The sequence below is a fragment of the Arachis hypogaea genome, chromosome 10 (genome assembly GCF_003086295.3).
Source record: "Arachis hypogaea cultivar Tifrunner chromosome 10, arahy.Tifrunner.gnm2.J5K5, whole genome shotgun sequence".
In the NCBI taxonomy this organism is placed as follows: Eukaryota; Viridiplantae; Streptophyta; class Magnoliopsida; order Fabales; family Fabaceae; genus Arachis; species Arachis hypogaea.
In genome coordinates, this window is record NC_092045.1 from 116,841,847 (window position 1) to 116,869,845 (window position 27,999).

Consider the following 27,999-nt stretch of genomic DNA (forward strand, 5'->3'; position numbering starts at 1 on the left):
TTAAATTGTATTTTTTAAAAAATTTAATAATTATATTATTTTTTTCTAAAATATCCTTCAATAATTTTTTAATTATTAAATTATAATTTTACCAAAATTTTCGTTAACAATTTTTTTATATTTTACTATTAATTTTTCGATATCTATATATATTATTTTAACATTAAATAAAAAATTTTAGTAAGATTATTTTTCAATATCAATATATATTAATTGTTATATATATTAACAGTGGTAAAAAATTTTTATTTAATGTTAAAATAATATATATTGATATCAAAAAATTAATAGTAAAATATAAAAATAATTGTTCATAAAAATTTTGGTAAAATCACAATTTAATAATAAAAAAATTATTGAAGGATAGATATCTTAGAAAAATAATTTAATTATTATTTTTTTTAAAAGTATTTTAATAAAAATACAATTCAATCAATAAAAAATAATTTATTAAAGGGTATTTTGGTAAGTAAAATTTAATGATAAAAATAAAATTTTTGTTAATGGATATTTTTTTAAAAAATAATTTATTTTTTCTTAAAAATGGATAAAGTTAACACAAAAAGTTTTAAATGGATTAAAGATGAGGTTTTTTAAAAGTTAGAAGGGAGGAAAATGTACATTTATAAAATAGAGGGGAGAGGAGTGTCATTTTAACATCTCGCAGGGGAGGGGAGTGGAATTTTCCCTAAATTTTATGTTACAAATATTCAAATTCCATACTATTTAAATTACTTATATAAGTCTCTTATCACTATTCCTTCAAATAACATCAAATTTAGCACTAAAAATTTATTTTCAACTACACAACATCTCAAACTTAATCAATGGAGATAATTATGTTAAATGTGAAAAGTGTAAGAAGAAAGTATATGAAAAATGAGATAACTACATTTGTAGCACATGTAATCAAACACCACAATACTCTGTATACTTTTCATAATCCCATCTATCAAATTATTAATTACTAACCAAATACTTATTTTAGGTTCAAAATTCAATTAAAGGTTTCAGATCAAAATGGTACAACTTTTATACTATTTGATGGCGAAGCAAAAAAAATTATTGGGTATAACTACTTCAAATTTAATGGCACTTCAGAAAAGTAATGACATTAAAGCATCACCCTAATTAAAAAATCTGTACAACCTCACTTATATTTGAAGTCAATGTAAATGATTTTAATCTTAAAGAAAGTTTTCAACAATACACGATTACAAAGATATTTGTTCCAACAAAAAATACTAAACTTCAACACCTATTATAACAAATAAAACATGTAATACTAAAAAAATTACTTATTTTAAACATTATTTTTATTTCTAATTTAAATTATTCATTGATTATAGGAACCAACTTCGTCAACACTAATATCATCAGACGAAGATCACATATCCATCAAGAGATTAGGGAGAAAGAAAATCATACAAATTCAAGACACATCTTCGGAAGAAGAACATATTTGCAAAGATGGAACAAACAACACAATAAAAAGTGCATATAACTCAACAATTTATAAAAAACATGCCTTCACAAGTACCTACGATAGAAAGAAGAAAATAACAACTCTAACAACAACTAATAAGAAAAAGAGGACGAGCGTCACATAAGAAGACTAAATTTATCAACTAAAACAAATGCAAAAATCAAACTACCAAATAAAAATGTCATTCTGTACATATAGTTTTAATATCCAAATCTTTTGTATTACAAATTATTTTAAATAAAATACCTTTTAAATTTAACTTTAATTTATACATTTAATTTAATTCTACAAAATATAACAATTTTTAATATTTATTACCTACTATTATTAATTTATCATTAATTTACCGCCCAATTGCGCGGGTTTCATTCTAGTTAATGTTAAAATGAGATGTATTATTTTATTTGGGCCACTTTTTTTCTTTTATTTACAGGTAAAAATTCAGTGAAGTCAACTTCACGTGAAGTTGATATCTGAGAATCGTTAGATGAAAATTTAGTTAAATCAGTTAAATCATCTAATAGCTCTCAGGTGTCAACTTTATGTGAAGTCGACTGGACCTGAGTTTCCACCTAATTTACACCGTAAACTTTAAACTAAAGAAATACAAAAGACACAACATTACTTAAAAAGGTTAATGCAACTTGCGTATTATTTTCCGTCAAAAAAACCTTTAAAATTATATGAAAGGCACCCTCTTATTGGGGGGTCAATTATGAAACTATTTACATGAATGTCTAGAATATACATGTACAGTTGATTAATCTCTTATCAAACTATATATAGCGAGAATACATCAAGTGAAGAGTTAGCCAAGTTCCCCAATGGAACGGAACTTGAAGAATGTCCTCAAATGATTCATGGACGGAAAATTCTAATAGCCTTCGTGACCTGAAGCCGACAAAAGGGACACTTCGATACTGCTGATGAACATCTTCTACACAATACGTGACCACAAGGAACTATAGTTATATCAACCTCATTACTCAGACAAACCCGACAAACCCATGCTGCTTTTGCTGTATCAGCTTCTTTTGTTGCTTTTTCAACCTTTTCCTGTACAAATCATTGCATTATGATGTGTCATCTCAAAGTTGCATCAGATTTAATTCAACCAGTACTAATGAGCATTGCTAAAAATCAGGAAACGACTCTCTTGAATCACAGCAAAATGAAGGTTTAAAAAAACAGTATTTTAAGCTAATCAAGTAGCACATGACCCATCTAGCCACAAATTGCAAATTGCAAATTGCAAACTGCAAATGCTACTTCAAACACAATCCATGCAATTGCATGGCTCCATGCGATTCATCATACAGTATATATGGCAGGCTCCGGGAATCACATCAAATCGTGAGTATCATATTGCAATTCAAGCAATAATAAACACTTTGGAAAAAATTAAGCCTTTTTCCACATCACATAGTCACAGATCACTCAACATAAAAGGGACAGCCCCGTGCATAAGTACTATGTGTGCGTTGACACAGAGACCGGGGAAGGGTATAATGTACACAGCCTAACTTGATACTCACTCAGAAAATACTACTAAAAGAATGAAAAACACCAACCTGCTCCAGCAGAAGTGCTGCCTGAGATTCTCTAAGATTTTCTTGCAAATTTATTGTTCTCTGAAGAAGGGCCTGCTTCTCCACATCCATACTGATGCCAGCAGCTGAGAGTATTTCATTCACAGCCTGCACCAGTTCTCCAGCTGAAACTCTGCCAGATTTTTCTTTCTGAGGTTGTGCCTGTTCACATAGCTTTGTCATTCAGACATACAAGCAACGGAAGGCATGTCACAATATGAACAGAGACTTCTAGGCCAGGACTAACAAGATATGCATAGAGCACAAAAAAAAAAAAAAAAGAACTCCTAATTAGTAAAAAGATCAGAGGGATGAACCTGAGAGTAGATTTCTCTCCTTGATGAACTCTCCGGGAGTCCATCTTGAGGCCTGTTACTGTCAAATACTACTGGGCTTTCATGCACCAATGCTTCTTGCAGGGTACTGGTTGCTGATACACTTTTAAATGAAAATACTTGTGATGAAAGGAAAAGTTGTGTAACCCCTGGTGCAACTTCAATCTTAAATCTGTACAGAGCTTGACCTGCTGATGGCCTTACATCCTCAGGAACCTTACCATATTTCAGTTTGTCTCCCTGTTGAGAGCGCCAAGCCACTATTTCACCAGAGTAGAAGGGCCTCAACGGATGCAGCTGAACAAGACGAGCATCTTGTGGCAATATTTCTTTGCCGACAAAATGACTGGTTCCATTTATGTGTTCAACTTCTTTCTTGTCAGAGCAAAGGTTTAAAACATTAACAACTGAAATCTCAGATCCTTCAGGACATACAAACAAGGATCCAATAGGCAATATAATAGGAGACCCTAATACCTGACTTACTACAATAGCAATGAGATCAAAAAGGGAAATATAAGTTGGTGGTTCAGCAACTATAATACAGGATTTTGATTGATTCGTAAAATAGAGAGTTTGATGTGCAGAATCATTCTCCCACTCCGGGATAATGAAATCTTTGGCTGCACGTGTGACATCTACCAAATTGGGCATGAGGAAAAACCTTGTTTTGAGATGCTTAACAAATTGCAGCTTTTCTGCACAAGAGTTCAATAAACATTCTATTGCATCCAATGAAGGGCTTTTGAATCCAGGAATGTGACTGTCCATGCTATTAACAACAGTCCATACAGCACTTTGAAGAAATCTGCTTAATAACTTCTGCTTGACAGTTCCCAGTGAAACAGATCTAATTGATCCCAAAGATTCCAACTTGTGATTCTCATCTAGTTGCTGAAAGTCCAAACAGAAACTTCCAGTAAGTAAAATCCATATACAAGACAAATCATAGAAATAAGAAAAAATGATTACTAGCAGGTGAGAAGGATATCTTAACACAGGGAAAAGATTCTGAATTGTTGCTACCTCTATGACAACTTCAGACAATTTTTTGATTCCCAAAACAACACAAACTCTCTCGGGAAGATCCTCATGGACAAATCTAATTCTGGAAGTATCAATACATTTGACATATCGAGAACCATAAGAATCAACGTAGACACAAGAAGCTGAATGAACAAGTCTACAGCCATCATCAGGTACAATGGCTTCTGATTTCCAGTTGGATCGATCAAATGAATTTCCCTCAACAATCTGATCACAAATAAAATTCAAAATTTCCATCACAGCACGGAGCTCATTTGGATTTAGATGCTGATATCCACATGCTTTTTGAAGATTTAAGAGAAGATCTTTTGCAGCAGAAAGTGTTAGCATTTCCTGAAGTCCCAAATCTTTAAGAATCTTCACAAATGGGAGATATACGGAAGGAAGTTCAAAAGCAAAGGGAGACAAATTAATAGTTAAACGAGCAAATAAAACATCAGCAGTCACCAGGCGTGTTCCATTTGCAGCAGGTACAAAGGCCACTTTCCGTAGCTCTGCCACATCTGTAAATGCACGAGTGATTTTAATTTCATTATCATATGCATTCATATTTCACAATGTAAATACCATCTTTTATGCTTTTATACATTTAGTTTGGTGTCATTATATCACCAGTTTCAGCAAAACAACTTAATCAACAGTGCATTTAGCATTGTTCATAATTTTATTCAACATAATAGGACTTGGAATATTGAGATTGATTTCAGCAAAACAACTTAATCAACAGTGCATTTAGCATTGTTCATAATTTTATTCAACATAATAGGACTTCGAATATTGAGATTGACTGACCCTTCCTAAATGTGTGTGTGTGTGTGTAAGGGGAATTGGGCCAAGACTATTGTGATATTGAAAATAAGTAAGCAAGAAAGGTCAAGATGCATGAATGTGGATTGTGTGTGAAAGGATATGGTCTATATGGTATAAGTGTAAGACATTCCTTTCCACTAGAGCTAGCTTTTGGGGTTCTTCTAATCTGATATCATTCACATATCAGCATTGTAGTGTGAATAATACACGCTATTCATCTTGTTTCTTGCCTATCTTTGTGTGGCTTCTATTAGTATTATTTTAATATTTTTTGGGATCACAGACGAATTGATGGTTTGCTTTTGATCCACCCATTTTGACCAAATCCAACACATTCAATTCCTACATCAGTTATCAGTATCTGAAACGTTATGAGCAGCTTCATTTCTAAAACTGGAAATCCACGAGCCTCAGCTCAAGAGTTTCCAACTTCCTTTGTAACCATTAAAGTAGACAAAAAAATGAGAAAATTAGTTCAGCCTGAAATATTATCATAAAATCACAAGTGCAATGTAGTATTAAATATCAACTGTAGTTTATCATACTTCAGCATGAAAGACACAGACAACGTATTGTTTAATCTACATTGAGCCCAAACGTAATTATGAGAAAAGTGAAGCACCTGAAGAAGACAGGGAACCCCATATTTTGTCCAAATATTTCAAAATTTCACAGGTACATTCTTCAATGTTCATTGCTGAAGCAATGGGCCAATGAGAAAGAGTATCTTCACCTCCATTTTCCCCGATTACCTGGGGAGAAACAATGTAAATATGTAAACAAAAATATAAGTTCTACAAATAGAAAAAGCAAAACAAAAGTATGATTATTACTTGCAAGTGCTTTAGGACTGTAGAAAAAGCTGGAGGACTCTTTAGATGGAGTGATCCCCAAGAATATTCTGGGGGAGCAACATATTGTCTAGATAGAATGGGAGCACTACTCCATCCCAAAGGCCAATCTTTGAATATCATAGCTTCACTATATGAAGCAAGCACCCTCTTGCAACCACCATTGGGAAATCCCAGTTCAGCAGGTACACATGCAATCTTGCGAAGAAGATCACAGAAGTTGTTGCTAAAGAAAAGAGCAAAGTTGGAGAAAACAAATTCAATTACAGATCCCCCTAATGCCCACACTTCCGCTGAAACTTCACTACGAGAGTTGGAACTGTCACCCTCAAAATCATCCAAATCACCTGATTTTGTGCATTCAATTCCAAGAAACTCAACTCTTTTGGCACATTCAATTATTATATCTACTTCAGTTGCAGTTCGAAGGCCAAGTTTCCTTAAAATTCGAAGCCAGCCATCTGTACCAAACCTTTCTCCAGGAAATTTTCTCCTCTCACCAAAGAAAACAGATATCAAAATGGCATCACCAGGATCAAATAGTTCCATGGGCTTCAACAAATCTGATGAAAATTCATCAGAATTTCTTACAAACCTTGTCTCTTTCAAAGCATCAACCACTGACTGATCTGATTGAAGATCATGCCAATTTTTTAAAACATATATTAAAATTTCGTCCTGCTCATTCTGAGGCTTACTCTCAAAGACTGGTAAGCCAAACCGTACTAAGATCTGTTGATCCTGCAACTCGAGCACCCCAAGGGCTCTAAGAAATGAACCCTCCTTTGAATTTGTGGCATATGAAAGGCAACGCTCATCATGTGGTTTGAAAAATGAATTTGAAGGGATCATACACTGATCTTGACCTTGCAACTTGGTGTAAGAACCAAGAACTGTTTTATATATTGGGAGAGAACGCAAAACTTCAATTTCTTCCCTTGTGTAGCTGACTCCATTTGAAAAGAATTCACCAGAAAAAAGTGAGAAAAGTTCACCACAATTTGAAGCTGAGATGTTGGTGGGCTCAGTGAAATATCCAGCTTGCTTAGCTGCCACGAGTTTGGATGCAATAACTTGGCCTAGTGATTTACCCAGCATTGGAAGACAATTGCATGAAGCAGCACAATCTATAAATTCCTCATCAAATACAGGTATGTTACACTGGTTTAACAATGGCAACAACCAGGGGTAACTACTTTTGAATCTTCCAAAAACTGAAATGTACGGATCAGCTGTTTCAGCATCAGAATTATTATTTGTAGATGTACTAACCCTTTCTGTAGAACTCTCTCTGGATTCCCTTTCTATAGTCTCATTCATTAATGGTGGGTGCTCCAAATGAGGAGGAACAAAGACAAGATTCCGCTCTCTTACACGGCATAAGACTGGCCTGCCAAGGAAAGCAGGTATTAGAGGCCAATCAGAGAATAGAGATAACTCTTGTGATCCCCTCATACTCTTCCAGAATACTCTAATCCATTCAGGTGAAGGACCTCCTTGACCACCAGAACTAGTCACCTTCTCCCATGAAAGCCAGGGGGCCATATTAGAACCCATTACATGGGTCACCCAATCTTCATGAAAAATTAGCTTCATGTGATTGGCCAGAAGATTAAGGGAAAAGTTCTGTAGTTTCAATAGTGCCTGAAGGTAAAAATTACAGAAAATGTCTACCAAGAGAGGTCTGTCTAATACTTTAGGATGAATAAATTTTTCTCCCAGGGCAACCATTAATGATTGCTGCTCCTTATTCCCAACCCAAAGTTCAGTTAAGCCCAATTTTTTCAGATGGCTAGTTGCAGTTGGACATGGTAAGCCTTTAAGTTCTGCAGCAACTGATAAAAGCCTCGGGTCCCTATTTTGACTTATGCCCATCATAGAATTCCTGTAAGCCAAGGGTGCTCCTGCCCTGCCAATATCTTCAACAACTCCCCGACCAAAATCAAATAAAGCCTTCCCTAAACTTGTCATCACTTCCAATGCATCGCCAGAACTAGCAGCCCCCTGAGCATGAGTAGATATACCAGTGGAGGTATGGATATAAGATTCCTGCTGAGAAGTGCTTCTCACATCAGTTTCTTGACCAAAAGCATTTGCGGTTACAGGGTCAGTTGGTGCATTATCTCTGGGCAAGCTGGTTTGCTGAAAATCTGATAAGCAGTACTCAAGAACATCTATATACATATCAACTGATCGCAAAACAATTGACTTTGAAGACACTTTAAGGAGATCGCGAACCATCTTTGGTCTAATTTCTCGCACTGAAAAACCTACGGCTTGAATTTCAGTCACCAATTCCCAGGGTACTGAAAAAACAGGATAATGCTCCTTTACAAAGCTGCAAACGGTTGCTGGAAGTAGATTACCACTCATCCCATTCCCAGGTTGTGAAAGAAACATGCCTTCTTCGGCCTTCACTAAGTTTCCTGAGTATAGCTGCCATACAGGAAGTTCAACAATACGAGAATAAAATGGATGTATCACCCGCTCTTTTAGGCATTCCCAATCTGCTTTAGGAACTAGCGTCACAGGAGAAGCAGTGTCACTGTGATCACCGACTTGGTCACTCTGACCAAGCCTTTCAAAAGATCGTGGCCAGAAGGAGTATATCTGATCTCCATATGCCTTCGAAGAGACACTGATTGCAGGATAAGCACTAGAATCAATTACAGAACTTGAAATGTCCTTTCTAAGCTTTTGAATTTCCAAAATCATTTCAACATAAGAATCACATACACAAGACATCAGCTCTCTGTTCCAAGATTCGATTAATTGATTTCCAGCATCATATCGCCCCTCGGCAGAAGCTCTTCTGTCTTGGTATTTAAAAAGATAACGGCCTCTGCTATGACGCACAAGAAAGCAACCAACCACGGTAACAGGCATGTTCATACAGCCAGACAAAGGAAGAGGGGACATGATTGAGCTCACTGAATAAACATTGGCATGCTGACCATTTCTTGATATAAGTGCTGCTATTCCAGCAACAGGAGTCAAGTTATAAGCAAGATACCGCCTATGCAGAAAATTTAAATATTAAATAATGATAATATGGTAATTATAAGATAAATCACTTCAAACACACATATCATCAAACAATACCTATCAAGAGCCATATTTCTAGTTTGCCCAGAACCCAAGCTGAGTACTAGAAGCCATCGATCAATGATTGTAGCTCCTTCTGAATATAAACTCACATCAATGACATGCATCTTTATAGCAGAATTGGAGCTGCCAAACAGTCTTGACAATTGGAACTTTCTCCATTTCTTTTCCGAAAATGGATTCCTCATAACAGAGGATGATGGATCAATGCTTACTGAAAAATTCTGCAATGGTTGTGAACTTCCTTCTTCCCATGTTGATATTGACACCTGATGGCATGAAAATTTCAAGTTAGTACAAAATATTTGATGAAAAGAATTCCTGATAAGAACTCTCTTACAGGTAAAAATAATTAGCAAGACAGGTAAAAAGATATTTTTTTAGAAGAAATTTGCAATCACAATAGAATAAAGAGTGATTAATATTACTTGAGAATAAAGAGACGAAGAGTTATTAGTGAATTACTAGATAATCTCCAATCAACATACAAGAAAATATGTATGAGGTATTAACTACTATTTATAAGACTGCAATAATGAAGTTAAGCTATCCCAATATCTTATATACATGATTATATCGTTATTATTCTTACTATATAACTATTATTATTTTGCCTACATAATCAACATTGAGCAGATTAGTAATCACATCAACACATGATAAGAAAATAAGGAAATGACGAAAATTCCCTTCTGAACACGTATCAACAAAAGATTCTTGAGGCATTAATATTCCATTAATCACTTCACTAATTGTTAGTAATTGCACTTGCAAAATTCACAACACATCTATTCAGCAGGAGAAAGAGAGACATCAAATTGAGAACTTTTTTTATGAAATCACTATGGATATGACTCACATTTCTTCTTTCCCTTTAATACAAATGCCTGAAAACCTAGTATGCTATGTGTCATCTATGTCATTGTTCGGTGTATTTGAGTGGAACAAAACTCTCATATTTGTACTAGATTGGCCGTCTTGCTTCAAATTAGTGCACACGATCAATTTTTTAGGGCATTCTCTCAAATATGTAGAGATTGGAGAGTATTAGAAATCGGGATAAGATCGTACCAAATAAAAAATATGATCTCTTACGATTAGTTCTGATTTTTACTATTACTATAAATAGAGGCTAGCATTCCTCTCATGTAACACATCATAAGAGTAATATGCTCTTTATTATTTTCTTGGTTAATCATGGATTTTAACAGAAAGCATTGTCCTTATGATGTTTTTATGTCTCTCACTTCATCTGTTGTTAATCTCTTGTCCTCCAAGCTCTATGTATTATTCTTCTCCTCTTGTAAATAGTATTTATTCTTTTAACTCCCAAAAAAGAGGACGCAATGGCAATGCTATCTATCTATCTATCTATCTATCTATCTATCTATTTATAACATATAAAAGTTGATACCAACGAGTTTAAGCCATCTTTTCTTTACTAATGATGCCACGCTAGCAATCCTAATGACTTGGCAAAAGATGAAAATCAACCAATCACCTTTTAATAAAATATTTTTAAAAAATTAATATTATTCAATTGAAACATAAAGTACTAATTAAATGCAATAAGCATACATTAAAAATTTCATAATAATAATTATAAAAAATTTTAGTTACAAATATTCAAATTCTACAACTTATACATGTTAATTATTACTCTTCATTTCTTAATCTCTCATACCAATTGTCAAAAACACTTATTAAAATACATTGTATAGTATAAATAATTTAGCTCTCCGCGTATCGCGCGGGTCTCACTCTAGTTTTTTCTTTAATCTTGAACAGAAATTTTGTTATCGAGTTTTTTACCTACAATGCAATCTCATTTCCCTAGCAAAAAGCATTACGCCTTCACCACATCAAATCCCTAGCTATCCCTTGCCTAAATTTATCCTAAACCTAGCATCCACTGATCACAACCAAATAGACCCTCAACCTAATGCTTGTCCACATATATCCTATATGAATGTTTAATAACCCAACCGCATACCCATATTTCCTAATTCTTTTCCTATCCTGCACCAATCTACAATATAATAGTTGTAAAGCTACCTGCAAAACTGACTTCAGAAATAGGAGTGCTCTAGATCCATACTCCATGAATATTTCAGTAATATGCTTTATTTTGTCTGATCCATGGTCAGGCCCAACCTTCAAGTGATTAGATGATAGCGGCATCCGGATAATGGTAGAATCCGATAGCGACCACAAATCATGCTGATCAATGAGCATTGGACTAAATTGATCACAAAAGCGTCGTGTCAGATCAGTACCTGAAACCTCAATGAAACACCAAAAAGTTATACAGTACTTAAGTGAGCATTATAATAGAAAAAATATATATTTTTTAAAAAAGGTGGAAATAATAAGTATGTCAAATTTAGAGAAGGGGGGGGGGGGGATAATTATGTGCTTGTGAAACAAATCATTCGTCCAAGGAAGAAATAAAGAAGTGCAACATAACTGCTAATATAAACTCCAGAAAGGGACTAAACAGCAGTTCTTTTAAGTGACAAAATCTAAAAACCACAAATAAAACATCAATGAAAGGAACTAAATTCTAGAACCATTTGCCCCTACCTTTAGCATCAAGTAACAACTCAAATGATTGTGTCAAAAATCTTTTACTTAATAGGCTCAATTTGATTATCATTAACAAACTGGGTCCAATTTAGGATTTCATTATTTCAACTTTATTTATCAAAATAACTTTGAGAAATATTTGGATTATATGATTAAGATGTTCTGAATCCAAAACAAACTAATCCATACACAATAGGTGGTTAACTTTTAAACTTAAAACAATTTGGCCAAAATTATAGTTTTTGAGAGATAATGACAAGAATTTCTTGTGAATTGTAAGTTTCTTAACATTAACTAGGACAAACTGTGGAACATTGATATATATGGGCAAAGAGGTATAGAATGAAAGAAAACGACTAAAATGAACTATCACCATTGGAGTTTTATCCTCTCCCCATTCTAAGAATTATTGAACTATATTGCCCTAATATTACCAATTTCCTAATTGTACTGAAGACGTACATGTTTTAAATAATCAGATGATATTGGCACCATAGTATCCTTAGAACCAACAATATCACACCTAGATAACAACATAGAGTACTTAAAGATGAAAATGTCATGTTGCAAGAAGTAACACCATAAAAAACAACAAATCAAGCTGAGAATGGAGTAACCAAAACTAATTTACATGAATTTAGATGAAGAACATGCCGCATAGTAGCATACCTATCAAAGAAAACATCTTTGCTGAAGGGGCATTAGTTGAAGGTGCAGCAAGTACCATACCATGAGGATCAAACATGTAAAAGTAGCCACCAGAAATGACTGAGAGAAGGTCACATATAGAATAGCAGCAAACTAGTCCTAAACCATAGTTTAGTGTGTTCCCCCGTATTCTCCATGGAGGATGGAGCTGGAAATTGCTAAATTCCTCTCTACTCAAGCAGGCACCTTCGAAGATCGCTATCAGAGCAGGACCTTGGTATTCACCTGAACAAAATTCCACGTTAAGAGCAATTTAGGAAAGTTATCATAAACAGAATGCAGCATCATCATTTCACAGGCAAGAAACAGATAAACTTTGAAAAGACATTAGCTGATATACAACTTCGATTCAACCAGAAGGGCATAATGAGCTTGTTGACACTCTGCATAATTGATGTTTGAAACTTTTGTGCTTTCTAAGAAAAGGACACCAGTGTACAATGCTGTTCCCATTGTACATTTAGGAATAAAAAATGTTGCAAAATCATACCCGCTTAGGTGAAGAAGCAATTTTTGTGACTACAGTTAGTAGCCACTAAGTTAAAAAGTAGCAACCTCCCTGTTTTATGAGGACTGGAAACATATTATGCCACTTGATGTGTTAAGTGTTTAATGGTCACATATGGAGAAGGCCAGGTTGAAGCAGCTTAGAAGGCTCAACAGGAAATGTGAACTTAAAAGGCTGTGGCCTGCTATCTCCCAAATGTAGGGAGTTTGAGACAATCACTTAGCTATGAACCCATCCAAATGGCTGCACTCTTGTGGGGCAGTGCTTCATTGATTCCTTTCTTTCCCTTTTTTCTTTTTTAAAAACAAATCATGTAATTTTTTTCATTTTGACACAATGTTCTGTTTTTGCATTTTCATGTGGTTGACTTTTTAATGAACACTTAGTTTGGAATCTCTATCTTTTAAGTGTTGGGGGTACACCTTACAACCTTAGATTGTCACTGTGAAGTATCTGGTTGGAGCATAACTCTTATTTCAAACAAGCTTATTTTATGGGATAGACAGTTGGCCTCTGATGTAAACTGGTAATCTTTTAGACAAAGTCCCCTCTCAGATGCGTTGAGAGATTGGAAAGCTATGTTTTTTTTTTTTTGTTCTTTTTTCTCTTGTTAGGGCGTATATAGAAAGAAATTTCATTAGAAGGGCAGAAAAATAATCGAAAAGTGCCTTAGACAGCTCACAATGATACAAAAATAACAACTATGTGAGCCAGCCCATATTCTACTTATGGGATCTTCTTGTTGGTTTAGAATTTGTGAGGAAACAAAAAAATAAATTGATATCTGCATTCCTGTTGAAAGAATTGCATACATATCCAAAAAAAAATTGCATATACATCTACCTTGGAAGAAATATGGAAAGTTAATTGAAAAATAAATAAGAACATTACCTAAATTGTGCTGCAGCAAAGACTGACGAGGATGTTCCCTTTTATCATAAATCAGGTGCAATCTCTTTGCATTGCAGCAATCTGCCAACTCAAGGAGGTCAAACAACAAAAACTCAGTGCTCCCATACAGGGCCAAAAGATCATTTACTTTATTATAATCCATGCAGGGTAGATCTTTAGTCATATCTTCATTGACTAAAGAGAGGCAACGAACTGACTGTACACCCAGCCTGTCTGCCAAATCATTGCTGATACTTGGATGTACAAAGTGTCTGCCAATAAGAGAACTGTTTTCCAGCCAAGGTGCGTCATTATACACAAGATCTCCTGCTGGCATCAGAATTCCAAAAGTATCAGGAATCAGCAAGGGCCCATCAACAGGCTCAACAAGTGGCTTCTCCAGGCAACATTCTGCTATGGCTTCAAGGACACAACAGACAAAATTTAGCTGATCCATTGAAAGAGGAAGTCGTTGCACATCATTCTGCAACCTTTGTAATACATGAATATAATCGGTAATACCAAAACTCAATCTGACTCCTAACTTTAGCAACAATTCTTTATACTCTGTGAGTTCAGATGGAACAACATACAAATAAGGAGTAAATTTTACAGGGGAATCAAATGCAAGTGCATTTGGTGATACAAAATCATCACCAATCCAGACCCATGAAACACCACTTAATCCTGCTTTCAGTTCATTGAACTTATCGCTGCTAATATATTCTTGCAATTTTGAATAAAGGCAAGGTATTTCCTTTTGTAACTGAGCATCAAAACCAGGATCCAGCAATGAATTCATCTTAAGCTGCTTATAGGACTCAGATAGCTCAATTAACTGTCTTGATAAAACTGCAATTTCTGGGCAATCCATCCACCCAAGTTTAGTTTGTAGATATGTCATGTCACATTCACCGTCTAATATGTGCATTGAAGACGACACTATCCACATTTGTGATATAGGCCTCACAATCATGGGGGGTGCAATTTGGTTATTGGATTTCAACCATGGAAGTCCCCTAACAGGTGGATCAGAAATTACTGGACACCAAGAGATTTGCTTCAGTTCAGACCAAAATTCCTCCTCTGCCATATCATCAGTTAAGCTGCATACAAAAGAATCAACATCTGTTGGGGAGTTCACATCCTCTTTAGGAAAGCCTTCATATACAACAGTATCATCAATTATACTGCTGCTTCTCACAACCATGGCAACCTGTTGATCACCATTATAACTTTCACCTTTATTTGAGAGCCTACGGGCTAGTTTAGCCAAAAAAACCAGTAACACTCTACCATGGTTGGAGGCTTCAATAGCCCCGGAATCATGCAACATGCCAACTGATCTAGCGCAGTCAAGCAAACCAGTAAATCCCAGAGTTGTCCTAAGTCCAAGGGTAACTAAAGTATCTAAAATTTCAGGGTCTGAAAATTTGTCAGAGGGGAAAAAAGCATCCCCATGCAGCATCTTTTTAAGCTGAGGAACACGAGGATCATAAAGCCTGCAATAACAATCTAATCAGCAATTCAAAACAAAATCACTTCTAAGCAACTAAAGTATTTGTCATGCAATTCAGGATAAAATATAATATCTGATACAATTACAGTACATTTTTCTATTAAGTAATGGATCTATAACCCATTCTTGTTGAGTCCAACTCCAAGTCTCCAACGTGAGCTTAAACATACATTGTTATCAAAGCAGGACTATTTCCCATAAAATTTAACCTGCATATCACAGATATACCTTGAATTGTAGACCATAACCCACTCTCGTTAATAACAGTAACTGAAATCAGTAATATGCCTTTGTGTTTGCTGAGAGAATTATAGTTCACAAGCAATTACATGTAAGGGAGAATAGCAGCATGTTCAAAGGGTAAAAAGCAGAATGGTTTCATTTATGAGCTTCATGATGTAGTGGATTTTTAATAGTGAGTATAAGTCAGATACCAAGAATCTGCAAGGAAACTGAAAAAGATGAAGTGTGCAAAAATTGATTGTACACCAAATATTGTATATGCAAGAGACAACTAACACCATAAAGTAATCCATAAAATGGAAAATACATCTCAAGTCTCAGCAACTATGGAAGGTCAGAAAAAAAAATAATAAATAAAAAAAACCTTGTAGATATCTAAGATGTTTTTCTACCATAATTTTTATGATTAAAATACTCAAAATGTAATAAAACCATCAATTATTCCAAGAAATAAAATAAGATCTATCAAATAAATAAAGAATTTAAACAAGATCTAAATAATAATAATAATAATAATAATAATAATAATAATAATAATAATAATAATAATAATAATAAAATCTACCGAAGCAACTGTGTCAACCATCAACATATAAATTCATCTGAATAATTTCAACTATGGTTTTTCTTGACCTTCTTCTACATCTACCTATTAGACTAACATGTTCTACTATCCTTACTAGAGTTTTCACTGCCATTTCACACACATGACCAAACCACCAATGATAAGACTTTACCATCATTTCAAAAAGGGTCAAATCCCAACATTTCTAATAAATTCTTCGTAATTCTATCTTGTCTACTATCCATTTTTCTAATGTAACATTCTCATCTCTATAACATTAAGGGCTTTTCTTCTTGTTTTCCTTTTTATATTTTCAGTCTCACTAATTTAATTGTAAATATGATTAACAACATTACGGGTGAGAGATATAAAGATACGTTACATTGCAAATTTGCATAATGTTATTCCTTCAAAATAACTGTGGCACACTGGCAATAATTGCATTCAGAAGTAAAATCACATAAGTCATTTATATAATAAATGAAAACATCTTTAAGATTTATTTTCACAGAGAAAAACTTCTAAAATTACCTAGACGGTTGTTGCCAAGTTCCATTAGCTGCCATCACAAATGGTATGGTTGGAAGTGAAGATTTGAGAGAGGTATCCTCTTTAATTAAAAGCTGCACATCATGCAGAATAACTGAAATGACTTCTTGCTTCAAAAGGAACTCTGACATGTGATTGATTATGTGATCTTTGTAGAATTCCACCTTTGTTGGTTCTTTTATCTTTAAATACCTTCTCATAATGATCCTTTCTGTTTCTGATTCAGTTCTTATGAAGCTATCATTTAAAAGATCTTCACGAACACCAGTGGGACCAAGCCATTTCACAGGGTTACACAAATTTACTAGTTTCCTGCTTTTGTATGACTCAAATATAGGGAGGTGTTTGATGGTATCAACATGTGTGTTATCAATTTGCTCTTCAGAGAACCATTTTGACTGGAGAACAAAACTCCGCAGTTCATGTAGTTCCCCTTCAGATGCATCTTTGAAAATCCCCTCAATATTCTGCGGGTCTCCAGCAACAGCCATGAACACATTCAATACACCCCTTGCGGTTGATGGCTGGACAAAATGTTCCAGTTTTGGATGATCTAACTGCAGGTCATTTCTCAAAAATAAACATCCAACCTTCAACAACAAAGAATACATCTTTTCACTCCATCCATCATTTTTTATCACATTAGAATTTGGTATTAACTGCATCAAGTATTCATCTCCAACAGGCAATATAGGCCACTTAGAGAACATTAAAAGATCATCACAATATGATTTCAGATAATTCCATAGTAGTTGCAACCATTCTAAACTGGGTTGGCCATGAATACCAGGAGTCCAGCTTACTTGTCTAGCATGTTGCCACTCTCCAGGCAGTATTTTCACCAGAAGCTTCTCAAGTAACTGGCATGACAAGAAAGAAATATTTGTACCATCTGTTTGGGCAATGTAGCAAAGTTTTCTATGAACCTCTTCTGGAATAACGCAATCTATAAGCTGATGTGGAATCGAATCCTTGAGAAGGCCGTACTCATCACCACGTGCAATGTAAACTCTTTCTCCAACACCCTTCTTATCAACTGATGTAAAGGAACCATCTGCGAGTGGTAACAACGGCAAGCCCAACAGACTATCGCACTGCATGTTTTCTTGCAAGTCATGTAAGCAATACTCAAGGGACAAAATCATTGCAACCCTGTCCTTGAACTCACGCTTCCTTTTGATCAACAAAATCCTTAACAGCTTTGGTGTTAGAAAATGCAACGATGGACAGATCTCCTTAAACCTTTCTACAAGTGATTGCGGAAGCGAAATGACAGGCAAAGAAGCACTCGCCAATGCTTTAATAAGTTCTGCTGCCTTAAGGAAAGAAAAATCTGGAAATATAGCATGTTTGGTTGAGATCCATTGGCCACCTCTAGCTTCTGTATATAATACACAAAGATTGAATTCAGCAATAAATTGGTAAAGTTTCCGCACTACGGATGCCCAAGGTTCTAACCCTAATGTTGTTGGCCACAATGAGAAGAACAAATTGCAAGGACCAATCTCTGATGCTACCTTCTCAAGTAAACGACCATAGGCAGGGGCAACAACATTTTCAAGGAGGTAAATATTCCACTCTGAGCGTTTTCTTCCAACCCCAGTCATATCAGAACCAAACCAGATATCCCTGCGATTCGATGATAGTTCAAAATATGCATTTACATGTGCAGGAAGACCAGTAGTTATGGGTAAAGGTAAAAAGCAGAATGCACGACCTTCAAAATTTTCTGGTAGATGCATTGGCAAATTGGCAGCTTGTAATAGATCAGGAAAAACCAGACAACGATCCTCCCCCCCAGAACTATCAGCCAGGTCATCACCAAACTTAACAGTTTTCAAATATACAGCAACACATGCCCAGGGAATAAAATTCTGACTCTGACCATTGGATGCTTCAGAGGTTCCCTTTTGAGCATTCCTGCCACCTAAACATTCTGTGGTTATCCAATAGTGTGAACTACGATTAGATGTGCTTTGCTCCTCAATTAGGATCTTCTGGCATTTATACGGCAAATTTCTGTCAATAGAGCTTAGCTTCTTCAGAAATTGAACTCTATTCATTCTAATGTGCTTCTCCTCCTTGAAAAAGTTAAACATATCCTGGGCTTCACTAGCTCTGATTTCAGGCTCATCGACACAGGTTCTGCGTACACGGTGCAGTAGGTGCATTTCATGCCCTGTCCCTTCTTTCACAAAAATAGAAATAGATTTCACATTACGCAGAAAAAGTAATGTTTCAGAAACAACCTCAGAAAAAGCAGCAAAGAGAGATCTGACATCTTCAGGTGTATAAACTTCCTTTTTAATTTGGCTGCGAGAGGCAACACCTGCAGTTCTAAGAGGGAACCGAAACAGAGTACCTGGAAATGGGTGTTGCAAATCACAGCCAAAATGTAGCAATGAAGAAAATTGATCGGGAAATTGCTCCAAAATCTGCCTCCCCACAAACTTAATTCGTAAACCCGGGTGGGAAGGAGATATTCCAGGCAAATTACAGGCATGAGGGTCAAACATTACAATATTTTCTCCAGAGACAAACATGGGAATGTCTGTAAAGTGGTAGACACAATTAAATCCTAGTCCAAATCTTCCAATTGCAAAAGCCTTCTCAAGTTTACTCTCTTGGCCAATACGAGAAATGGCATAAAGATCTTGTGGACTAAAAACAGAGTCATTGAAACAATATAAAGCAGGACCTTGCCAGTCAGCCATTTCTGGAGAAAGAATAGAAGAAGTCCCGTATTGAGACTTATCCAAAAGAAATATTACTTCAGAAGCACCTGCATCTTCTGCATTTTGTACCATCTCAAACAGAGTCCCAGGTCCATCAGCATACATTTCAAGTATGTGCTTAAGCCTTGTTGTCAAAGCTTCATGCTGTCCAAAAGCCTCAGCAGCTCCGGACAAACCAAAATTCACTGAGTCTGCACTCTCGGCCAGTAACATCCTTCGAAGAGACCGAACACCAAGTTTTTCTGCTACATCATTAGATATGTTTCCATGCACAAATTTTTGAACTGTTCTCTTTGCATTCCAATTTACAGTCGCTGCATTGCCAAAAGAACCATTCGGATCTTCTGAACTTAGCAACCAGGGTGCATCATTAAAGACCAAGTCATCGGCAAGAAACAGTCTACCTGATATATCTGGTAGATATACCTTGACATTCTGTTCATGAAGATAGACTTCAGCTAGCTGGTGAACTATTAGAGTGACTGCCCGAATCTCATTTGGGTCAAGCGGAGATGATCCTTTCTTTACTGCCATCCTAGCAAGGATATTGGCATAGTCAGCATGTTGCAAGCATTCCCGGATACCAAGTTTTAGAAACAGATTTTTGAAAACTGCCAAGTCAACTGGAATAACACGAATATACGGAGCCAAATGGAGAGGACCATCAAGGACTACCTCATCAGAGGTTGCAAATCCATCTCCCACCCATATCCACCGACAGCCTTCAAGAACAGCTTTAACAATCTCAATCTCATCCGATGATATCATTCCTGTCAAAATTGAGTATATCCTTGGCATTGCCAGGGCTAATTCCTGCCTAAGTACTTGATCAGTCACAATCTCATTATTTTTTCCAAGCTCAAGTAGTTGAGCAGCAATTACACCACCTCCTGGTGGAGACATCCATCCCAGGTTATATGACAAAGCTGTGGAAGAGCATTCACCATCCAATATCCGCATGCTAGCCGAGACTAGCCACAAATCACTTAGTGGCCTCACAACTTTTGGAGGAGCAACTACAGATGATGTAACCGGCCATGGTAATGAGCCAAATGGGGCAGAAACTAAAACTGGGCACCAAGAAATCAACCTAAGATCATTCCAGAACTTTTCAAGATCAGATTTTGGGGTGCGCGACCTAAAGGCAGTTGCTGCTCGTGACAACATTCGGTTAACTGCTCGTTTATCATCAACTTGATCAGGAAACCATTTCAATGCATTAACTTCTAGGTATGAGAAAAGCACTTTCCCTCTCAAATATGCCTTTTGTTGATCCCCATGCATCAAATGCTCTATACACCGGGCACTTTCTAAAACTGTATCTGGAGAGACAGAAGTTCTGAGCCCCAGGCTGCGCAGAATATCAAGTGTTTCAGACTCCTGGAAAGCACCAGAAGGGAAACTATCAGAGTCTTCTAGTAATGCATATAGTTCTTCATTCCTTGGATCATACAAGACTGAGGGACGCTTAAGAGCACCGGTGAGTGTTGGGATAAATTCCAAATTTCTCAAAGAGTCTCTGATCGATATGTCCTCAAGAGATAAAAGTGCCAAATTTTGCAGAACAGATAACATTATGCTATCACGGACCTCAGCTTCCAATTCCCCAATTCTGTTAAACACGTGCTGCTTGTAAAATAGTGCTTTCCCCATTCTCTCAACTCCAAAATACCTTGACAGAATATCCTCTTCAATATGTGGGGATCTGACAATGAACTCTGCACCCAGAATAAACTCTGGCACATCCAATGGTGATAAGTACTTACGAGGATTTTCTAGGTCAGAGAAAAGGGAATCTTGAGCAGACTCTCTGTTGTAGACTTCGAATATATGTAACCTCTTGCAAAACCTTATGCTAACTTCATCCACAGAGCGTCCAACATACCATTTAGGATCTAAAAGAAACCTGCGGAGCTCATTTCGCTCTTCAGCAATCAGGTTATCCATTGAAACTTGCACAATGTCATTATTTGAAACTGCATTAGAAATTGATTCCAAAACACCCGATGCACTTCCGTTGCATATATAACTAGATAAATCCAGATATTCAACTACATAACTTGAATTCAATATATCACATCCAATTTTGACAAGGATATTCTGCAGTGTATCAGACAGATTGCTTCCACTGATAATTTTCCGTTGTTCAGAAGGTCTTAACAAATGTCCAGATGTGGATGGTAAAATTGGCCAATCACTGAACAATGGTAATTTTTTACTCTGCTTTCCTAGATACTGCCAAAATAGCAAAAACCATGACGATGTTGGCTTTTGACAGAGTTTAGGATCCCATAACACTTTACTTTTATATTTCCAGTCAGCTGGCATAAATGCAGGGAATAACTGAGCAAAATGGTGAATGCTACAAAGGGAAATATTGGTCTTTGAGGACTTTGCAATAGCAGAGAGTCTGGTCAATATATCGGGAGGAATGGCTCTATCAATTACTCTACCTGAAACTGGCTCCATTAGTTTATATTCTAATTCATCGCAAACAAGATAAGAAATTCCTTTCGATGCTTCCGAAAATGCGGCAAAATCACCATTTGCTAAAGGAAGTAAGGGCAAGTTGCACATCTCTTTACCAACATCATCGTCAACCAAGTCCTCTATGCAATATTCCAACAATAGAAGCTTGTCTGGTTTGCTCAAGTTAAATGTTTCACATTGCCTAAGATATTGGCGTACTGTACTAGGAGTAACCACCATGCTGGAATTATATTCTAAAAGCATGTCAAACAATGAGTTAGGCAAATGCACAACTGGCATTCCTATTTGAATCAGAGCCAAACCTAGGTCCTTGCTTTTAGTGAATTTTTCATCATGAAGAAAAGCTTCACTTGGTGACACCCATCTTCCTCCATCAATATCTGAATGTATAAGGGGAGCATTGCCAATGTTTTTGTATATTTGTTGAACCAAAATGCTCCATGGTTCGTCAAAAGAACCAGTAGGCCATAAAGAATAGTACATTTCTGTAGGCCCTAGTAAATCTGTCAAACCAAGCAGCATACGGATAAAAGTGGGAGCCACAACATCTTCCAGAAGAAGCCTATTCCAGGTAGAACGAACTCTTCCGCCTCTATCCATGTCATCCCCATACCAAATGCCACGACGGTTTGATGAGACTTCAAAGAATCCATTGATATGTACACTAAGCCCCGTTCTAACAGGCAATGGAAGGAAACAGAATGCACGACCAGTTCTGAGAGCATTTTTCTGTAAAATATAATGCAATATGAGGCATTGACCATAGAGGTATATTTAAAAAGACATTCAAAAAAAGCATGTGGAAATTTTGATTGCACCACAATTATCTTTCACCAAAACTTGGTGAACATTTTATGCCAACAATTTTTATTTCATAAATCAGATGCAAGAGAAGAATGATTGCTTAGTCAGGACCCTCCTAGTGCCACCTTGAAGACCCAGACAAGACTTCAATTTTCACTTCTCCAATGCAACACATTGTTCAAGCTACAGTGGCACAACCATGTAGAGGCTTAATTTTAGTTTTTATTCTGACACTATATATGAGTTAGACTATAAATGCTTTTCAGATCTAGAATTCCATGTTTAAGACCTCTGTTCTATATTACGCAGTGTCAAATGTCTAACAGATAAGGTTTAGTTTCCTAGCATAAGGTATCAGAAAGAGATATATTCACTTCAGTTACAGCAACAGAAAATAGGGGTGTCAAGCAACAGTCAGCAGGTAACAGCCAGAAGGGATAGATCAAACAAAAATACCAATTTCAATACCAAAAGTGAAGCACAAGCCTACAATGGAAAGGAATTAGCCATATATAAGAAGTTTGCGAATATAATGGCCAGTTTGTTTTAAGGTTTCTGTTTTCATTTATAGCGTTTTATTTTTTTAATCTTTTGTAAAGAAAACAAAAAGCTAAAACAATGAAAGGGATAAGATTTGACTTTTTGTTTTTATTTTGTTTTCTTTGTTGTTCCTATTTCATCTTTTCTTTAACAGAATCTTAAAAATAGAAAAGACTGGGGAAAAAAAATTAAAAAAAGGGCCATGAGCAACCATTTATTTGCCTCTACCGAGGCACCCAACATCTTAAGCTTTTGAAAGAGATCATTCTCAATTAGAATCAAAGTTTTAATGGACTAAGTGATCTACAAATTTACCCTTGCTAGCCTCATTCTTCTTAAAATAATAAGTTGAATTTCAGCACAAAGACAGTGCAACTATGTATTGTAAGCACTGCAACCTGAAGGGCTCTTGCATGAGAGGGCATATGAAGATATAAAATCATCAATTTCAAATATATAAAGTGGGTACAATATCCTACAAGCAAAAAGTAAGGAAGAGAGCAAAAATCTAAAAACAGAAATGTCTCAAATATTAGGGAAGAGCTCAAATCTCGTTTGCTCTACCAAGCATACACCTCTTGTTTGAACAGCACCATCAGCGCATTATTGAGATGAAGAAAAATACATTTTAAAAACATTCAATTCAATAATATTAAGAGAATGAACATGTATTCAAGATTATAGTATTCCTCTATTACTTAGACCCAAAAGTGACAGCAATCCTTGCACTGCTCTACAAAACCCCTTGGAATTGTTAGACTAAACAGTCATGTATGCCTATAAGGAAAAAAAAAAAGCTGCAATAAAATCAATTGCTGCACTGGACAAACAACAAAGGCAGCAAAATGAGGAACTACTTTCAACTGTATTCGGATTCACGACACAGATGGAAGCTAATCCTACGCATGCTGCTAGAACCAAAAGCATGGTGACTGTTAGATATAAAAGTTATTCATATAACTGCCAAATTAACCGTTAGAAGAGAAGGTTCATGACATGATATCAAAATCCATACTATCAATAACATTAACACACAAATGGTTGTTCAATTACAAAAATGGTATGCTCCAAATGTCCAATCCTATGTGTGAGAAGGGATGTGAATTCCCACATTGCTGAAGATTTAAGAATATAGTCAAGATTTAGTTTTAGATAATTCATGCATCCCTACTCCCCCAAGCTAAACTTTTACGGTGGAGTTAGGCCCACAAGATTAAGAGTAATAACCTGAATTATGTATCGCAATGCATATTTTCTAACAAGCAAGTTTTAAGAAATAGGAGTAGACATTTGGCATCCATTTGGTGTAAAGCTCATGATCTTTATAGAGGAGTTTCCCTCTTAGACATGTATAGAGCTTGGAAAGGTATGCTTCATACATATCACATATTTTGATTGTTTTTTTCACTTGTATGGAGGACCTCGCATCCTCTTACTTGTATTTTTTTTTTTTTAATAAACAAATAACATGACTAATGTGCATATGTGCAGAGAAGAGAGAGAGAGCACGAGCAACAATGAAAGATAATAAGATATGCAAATTACATTCAGTGAATTATCAGAAATGCATGCCGCAATTGATGCCCATGGCAGCAAGTGAATGTCATACTCTTTGGATGCAGTAGAAGCAAAAGAGCCAATCCTGCTTGATTTTGGGGACATGGTTTGCACCACATAAAATCTCTCAGTTTGCCTCTCAGTTTCAACTCCTCTTAGTGACTCACTTAAGAAGTTCAATGAGAATGCATCAACTTCATTACTGGTGTTTGAAACTTTGGATAATCTGAGCAGTGCCTGCCGGTGCCACACTAAGTCATTTGTCACTGAACTAACAGAACATGAATGAATTTTCTTGGGTTCAGGTTCTCCAGTATCCCATACATATATTTCAATGCGCAGTACACTCTTTAGAAAGAGAAGAGTCAATATTCCTTCTTCAAAGAGCTGATCAAACATGGATGAAATGTCTTTGGGTGTATATGCTTGTCTTGAGAGCTTACTACTGGCAGCCTGGTCTGCATTCCTCAAAGGAAAACGGAACAAAGTTCCGGCAAAAGGACGCTGCATGTCACACCCAAAACCACAATAGGGGAAGAACTGGTCCTCATATAAGGAGAGCACGGATGAACTGGTGAAGTCAATCCGCTTCCCAGGATTTGCCGCCGAAACTTTTGGAAGATAAACACCCTGAGGATCAAATAACACCACATATTTGCCACTCACAAAGGAAGGAAGATCTGTCAAATGGTAAACTGAGTTGAATCCAACCCTGGAAAACAGCATGAGAACAAGAATGAAGCCAAAAACTATGAACACCAGTGATACATGAAGTAAAACCACACTCATTATCTCAGATTCGGCCATGCATTATTGCGTACAGTAAAGTTCCAACTACAGCAACTTCACAGATATCAACACAACACAACAAAAAAAAAGCAGAAAATCACTAAAGGCAAACAAATTCAGCTCAAGGAATCAAAACGAAGCAGAAGAGAAGAGAGGCGAAGTTAGTATACCCGAAGCGGCCGGTCTTCCAGGCCTGGCCGTGCTTGCTGCTGCCTCCAATCTTGGAGATGCTGACGAAATCCTCCTCGGTGAAAACGGCGTCGTTATAGGCGAGGAGGGCGGGGCCCTGCCACTGGGCGAGGGTGTCGGAGAGAAGTGAGTCGCGGCGGTGGGAGCGGCAGTCGAGGCAAAGGGAGACGGTAGTGGCGCCAGCATCGTCGGCGTTCTGGATTAGCTCCTTGAGGACGGTGGTTCCCTCGGGGTAGTTCACAAGCACCTCCCTGATTCGGCGCGTGAGGTCCACCGTCTGACCGAAGTCTTCTAGAAAGATGGAATCAGAAGACGTCATTGCGAGAATCAAATCGGTGGAGTTTGAAAGGAAGGGAGCTGGGTTGGTTGGTTGGTTCTATGGGTTTCGAAATCGATTGTACATTGAATTACGAATGTGACTGTAATGAGAATTTGCTTTGATCTTTTCTTTATTTTCAAGTTATTGTTTCTGTGGTGAGACAGAAGAAGTGGTTGAAGGGGAGGAAGAAGAGTTGGGTTTCGGGGTGTGAATGATCTACCGTCTTCCCATCATGAAGGAGCCAAACAGCATCAAGCGTGTTGAACTCATCATATACGAATCTTTTCAAAAATATAGTCAATAAATATTATATTACACGTCTGTCTAAGATACATAATAAATGAACACAATCTTTCTTTACTTAGGTTAATATAAGTGTTTTTTATTTTTTTCTACTAGAGATATCTTGCCTTATAAACATTAAAAATGCTATTCGTATAAACATAGATATTGCTCCAAATCAACTAATCTTCCTACTCTCTGGGAGCTAGTTTGGAAAGACGCATGAGCCATCAGCAGAAAGATATCTCATCACTTGTTCCAAATTCAATGCAAACTGTTAGAAACAAAATATTTTTCGAATGGATTTTATTTGATTTTAAATCAATTGAAATGAATTAAATTGGAAATAAATTATTGCGTTTAGAATTAATTTGATTTAAAAATGATATAATTATCTAATTTTATAGTTTTATTTTAAAGTTACCACGTCAATTTTTATTACCAATAATGATTATAATTTTTTATTTAAATTAAATAAATATATAAATTACAGAAATACATAAAATATGAGGTGTTCCGTCCTGAGTACGCCGAGGTATGTAGCTTTCAGTTGAACACTGGAACCATAGACCAAGCTATACGTCGTCCAGGCGCAACGGTGTGGTTCGACCCCGGCTCTCTGAAACACGGCGATGGGAGCACCTGCAAAAAGCACTCCGACGCTCAAGTAAGTATTTGAGGAGAATGAAGAATAATGAAGTGAGAATGAATTCTGTGACCTGCCTTTTGTGAGTTAGAGGACTTAGATTTATAGGCATGTTGTGTTAATGATGGAATTTGCTTCCTCCGAGATCCTTGGCGAATGCAGTTATTAGTATCTTTGACTGGTGTAGAGTCGTCCTTGGATAGTGTAGTCTGTTTTGAGGATAAGGTTTGGGAGATAATCGTTGGGCTTACGATTGGTGATGTGCTGCTTTGATTGTTTCCGTTCTTTAAGGTCGGTCCACAATCTTGGGTTAACCGATTTGATAGGGGTACACGTCATAGCCCCCAAGGTCGTCTAGTGTTTTGTATGAAACGGTAGGCGAGCTTTTGACTTTCGCACGTGGCTAACTTGTGATTTTGTTTTGAAAAAATTTTGAAAAAGGGTTTGAATGGTTTTACTTGCGTGTCTTCGTGAGTCGTGTCACCTTTATTGTTTCTTTATTGCCTTTTGGGTTTCCCACGTTTCTTAGTGGGTGTATATTAACTTACCTTCTACAATAGTGGGCTTTGCAATAATAGTTACCTTGTGTGTTTTGGAAATTACGCTATATTGCTTCCTCTTCTTGCCGTTTTATTCTCGCTATGTCTGCGAAAGGTTAGATTTTCTTCTATTTTCTTTTACTGCTACTGTTTCTTTTTTCATGGCGGGGAAAAGTTAAAAGAGAAATTGAAGGCGGTTGAAGTTAGAGAAGATGATCCATATCATTGGGTTCATGATGATGTCAGAACCCGTTCTTCTTCTTTTATTAGTGTCGAGTCCCTTTCTGAGTTGAGGGGTCTGAATTTTGTTAGGGGTG

At 36.4% G+C, this 27,999-nt stretch overlaps 1 protein-coding gene across 3 annotated transcripts; it reads right to left on the minus strand.

Moving 5' to 3' along the window:
* Nucleotides 1-2,137: 2,137 nt before the first annotated feature.
* LOC112717156 (uncharacterized) lies at nucleotides 2,138-26,514 on the minus strand. 3 transcript variants are annotated; one of them, XM_025769260.2, is made up of 13 exons: nucleotides 25,878-26,514; nucleotides 24,907-25,630; nucleotides 16,775-22,746; nucleotides 13,917-15,418; nucleotides 12,479-12,742; nucleotides 11,279-11,499; nucleotides 9,221-9,492; nucleotides 6,101-9,134; nucleotides 5,890-6,019; nucleotides 4,437-4,960; nucleotides 3,393-4,304; nucleotides 3,058-3,237; nucleotides 2,138-2,542 (listed from the first exon to the last, which is right to left on the minus strand). In XM_025769260.2, the coding sequence occupies exons 1-13, from the start codon at nucleotides 26,213-26,215 to the stop codon at nucleotides 2,345-2,347; spliced, it is 14,271 nt and encodes a 4,756-aa protein (XP_025625045.1). In that variant the 5' UTR covers nucleotides 26,216-26,514; the 3' UTR covers nucleotides 2,138-2,344. The 3 variants fall into 3 exon arrangements, with proteins under 3 accessions (XP_025625045.1, XP_025625044.1, XP_072061703.1); XM_025769259.2 differs by having other exon boundaries at nucleotides 3,058-3,249; XM_072205602.1 differs by having other exon boundaries at nucleotides 3,058-3,249; nucleotides 24,971-25,630; nucleotides 25,878-26,458.
* Nucleotides 26,515-27,999: the final 1,485 nt, after the last annotated feature.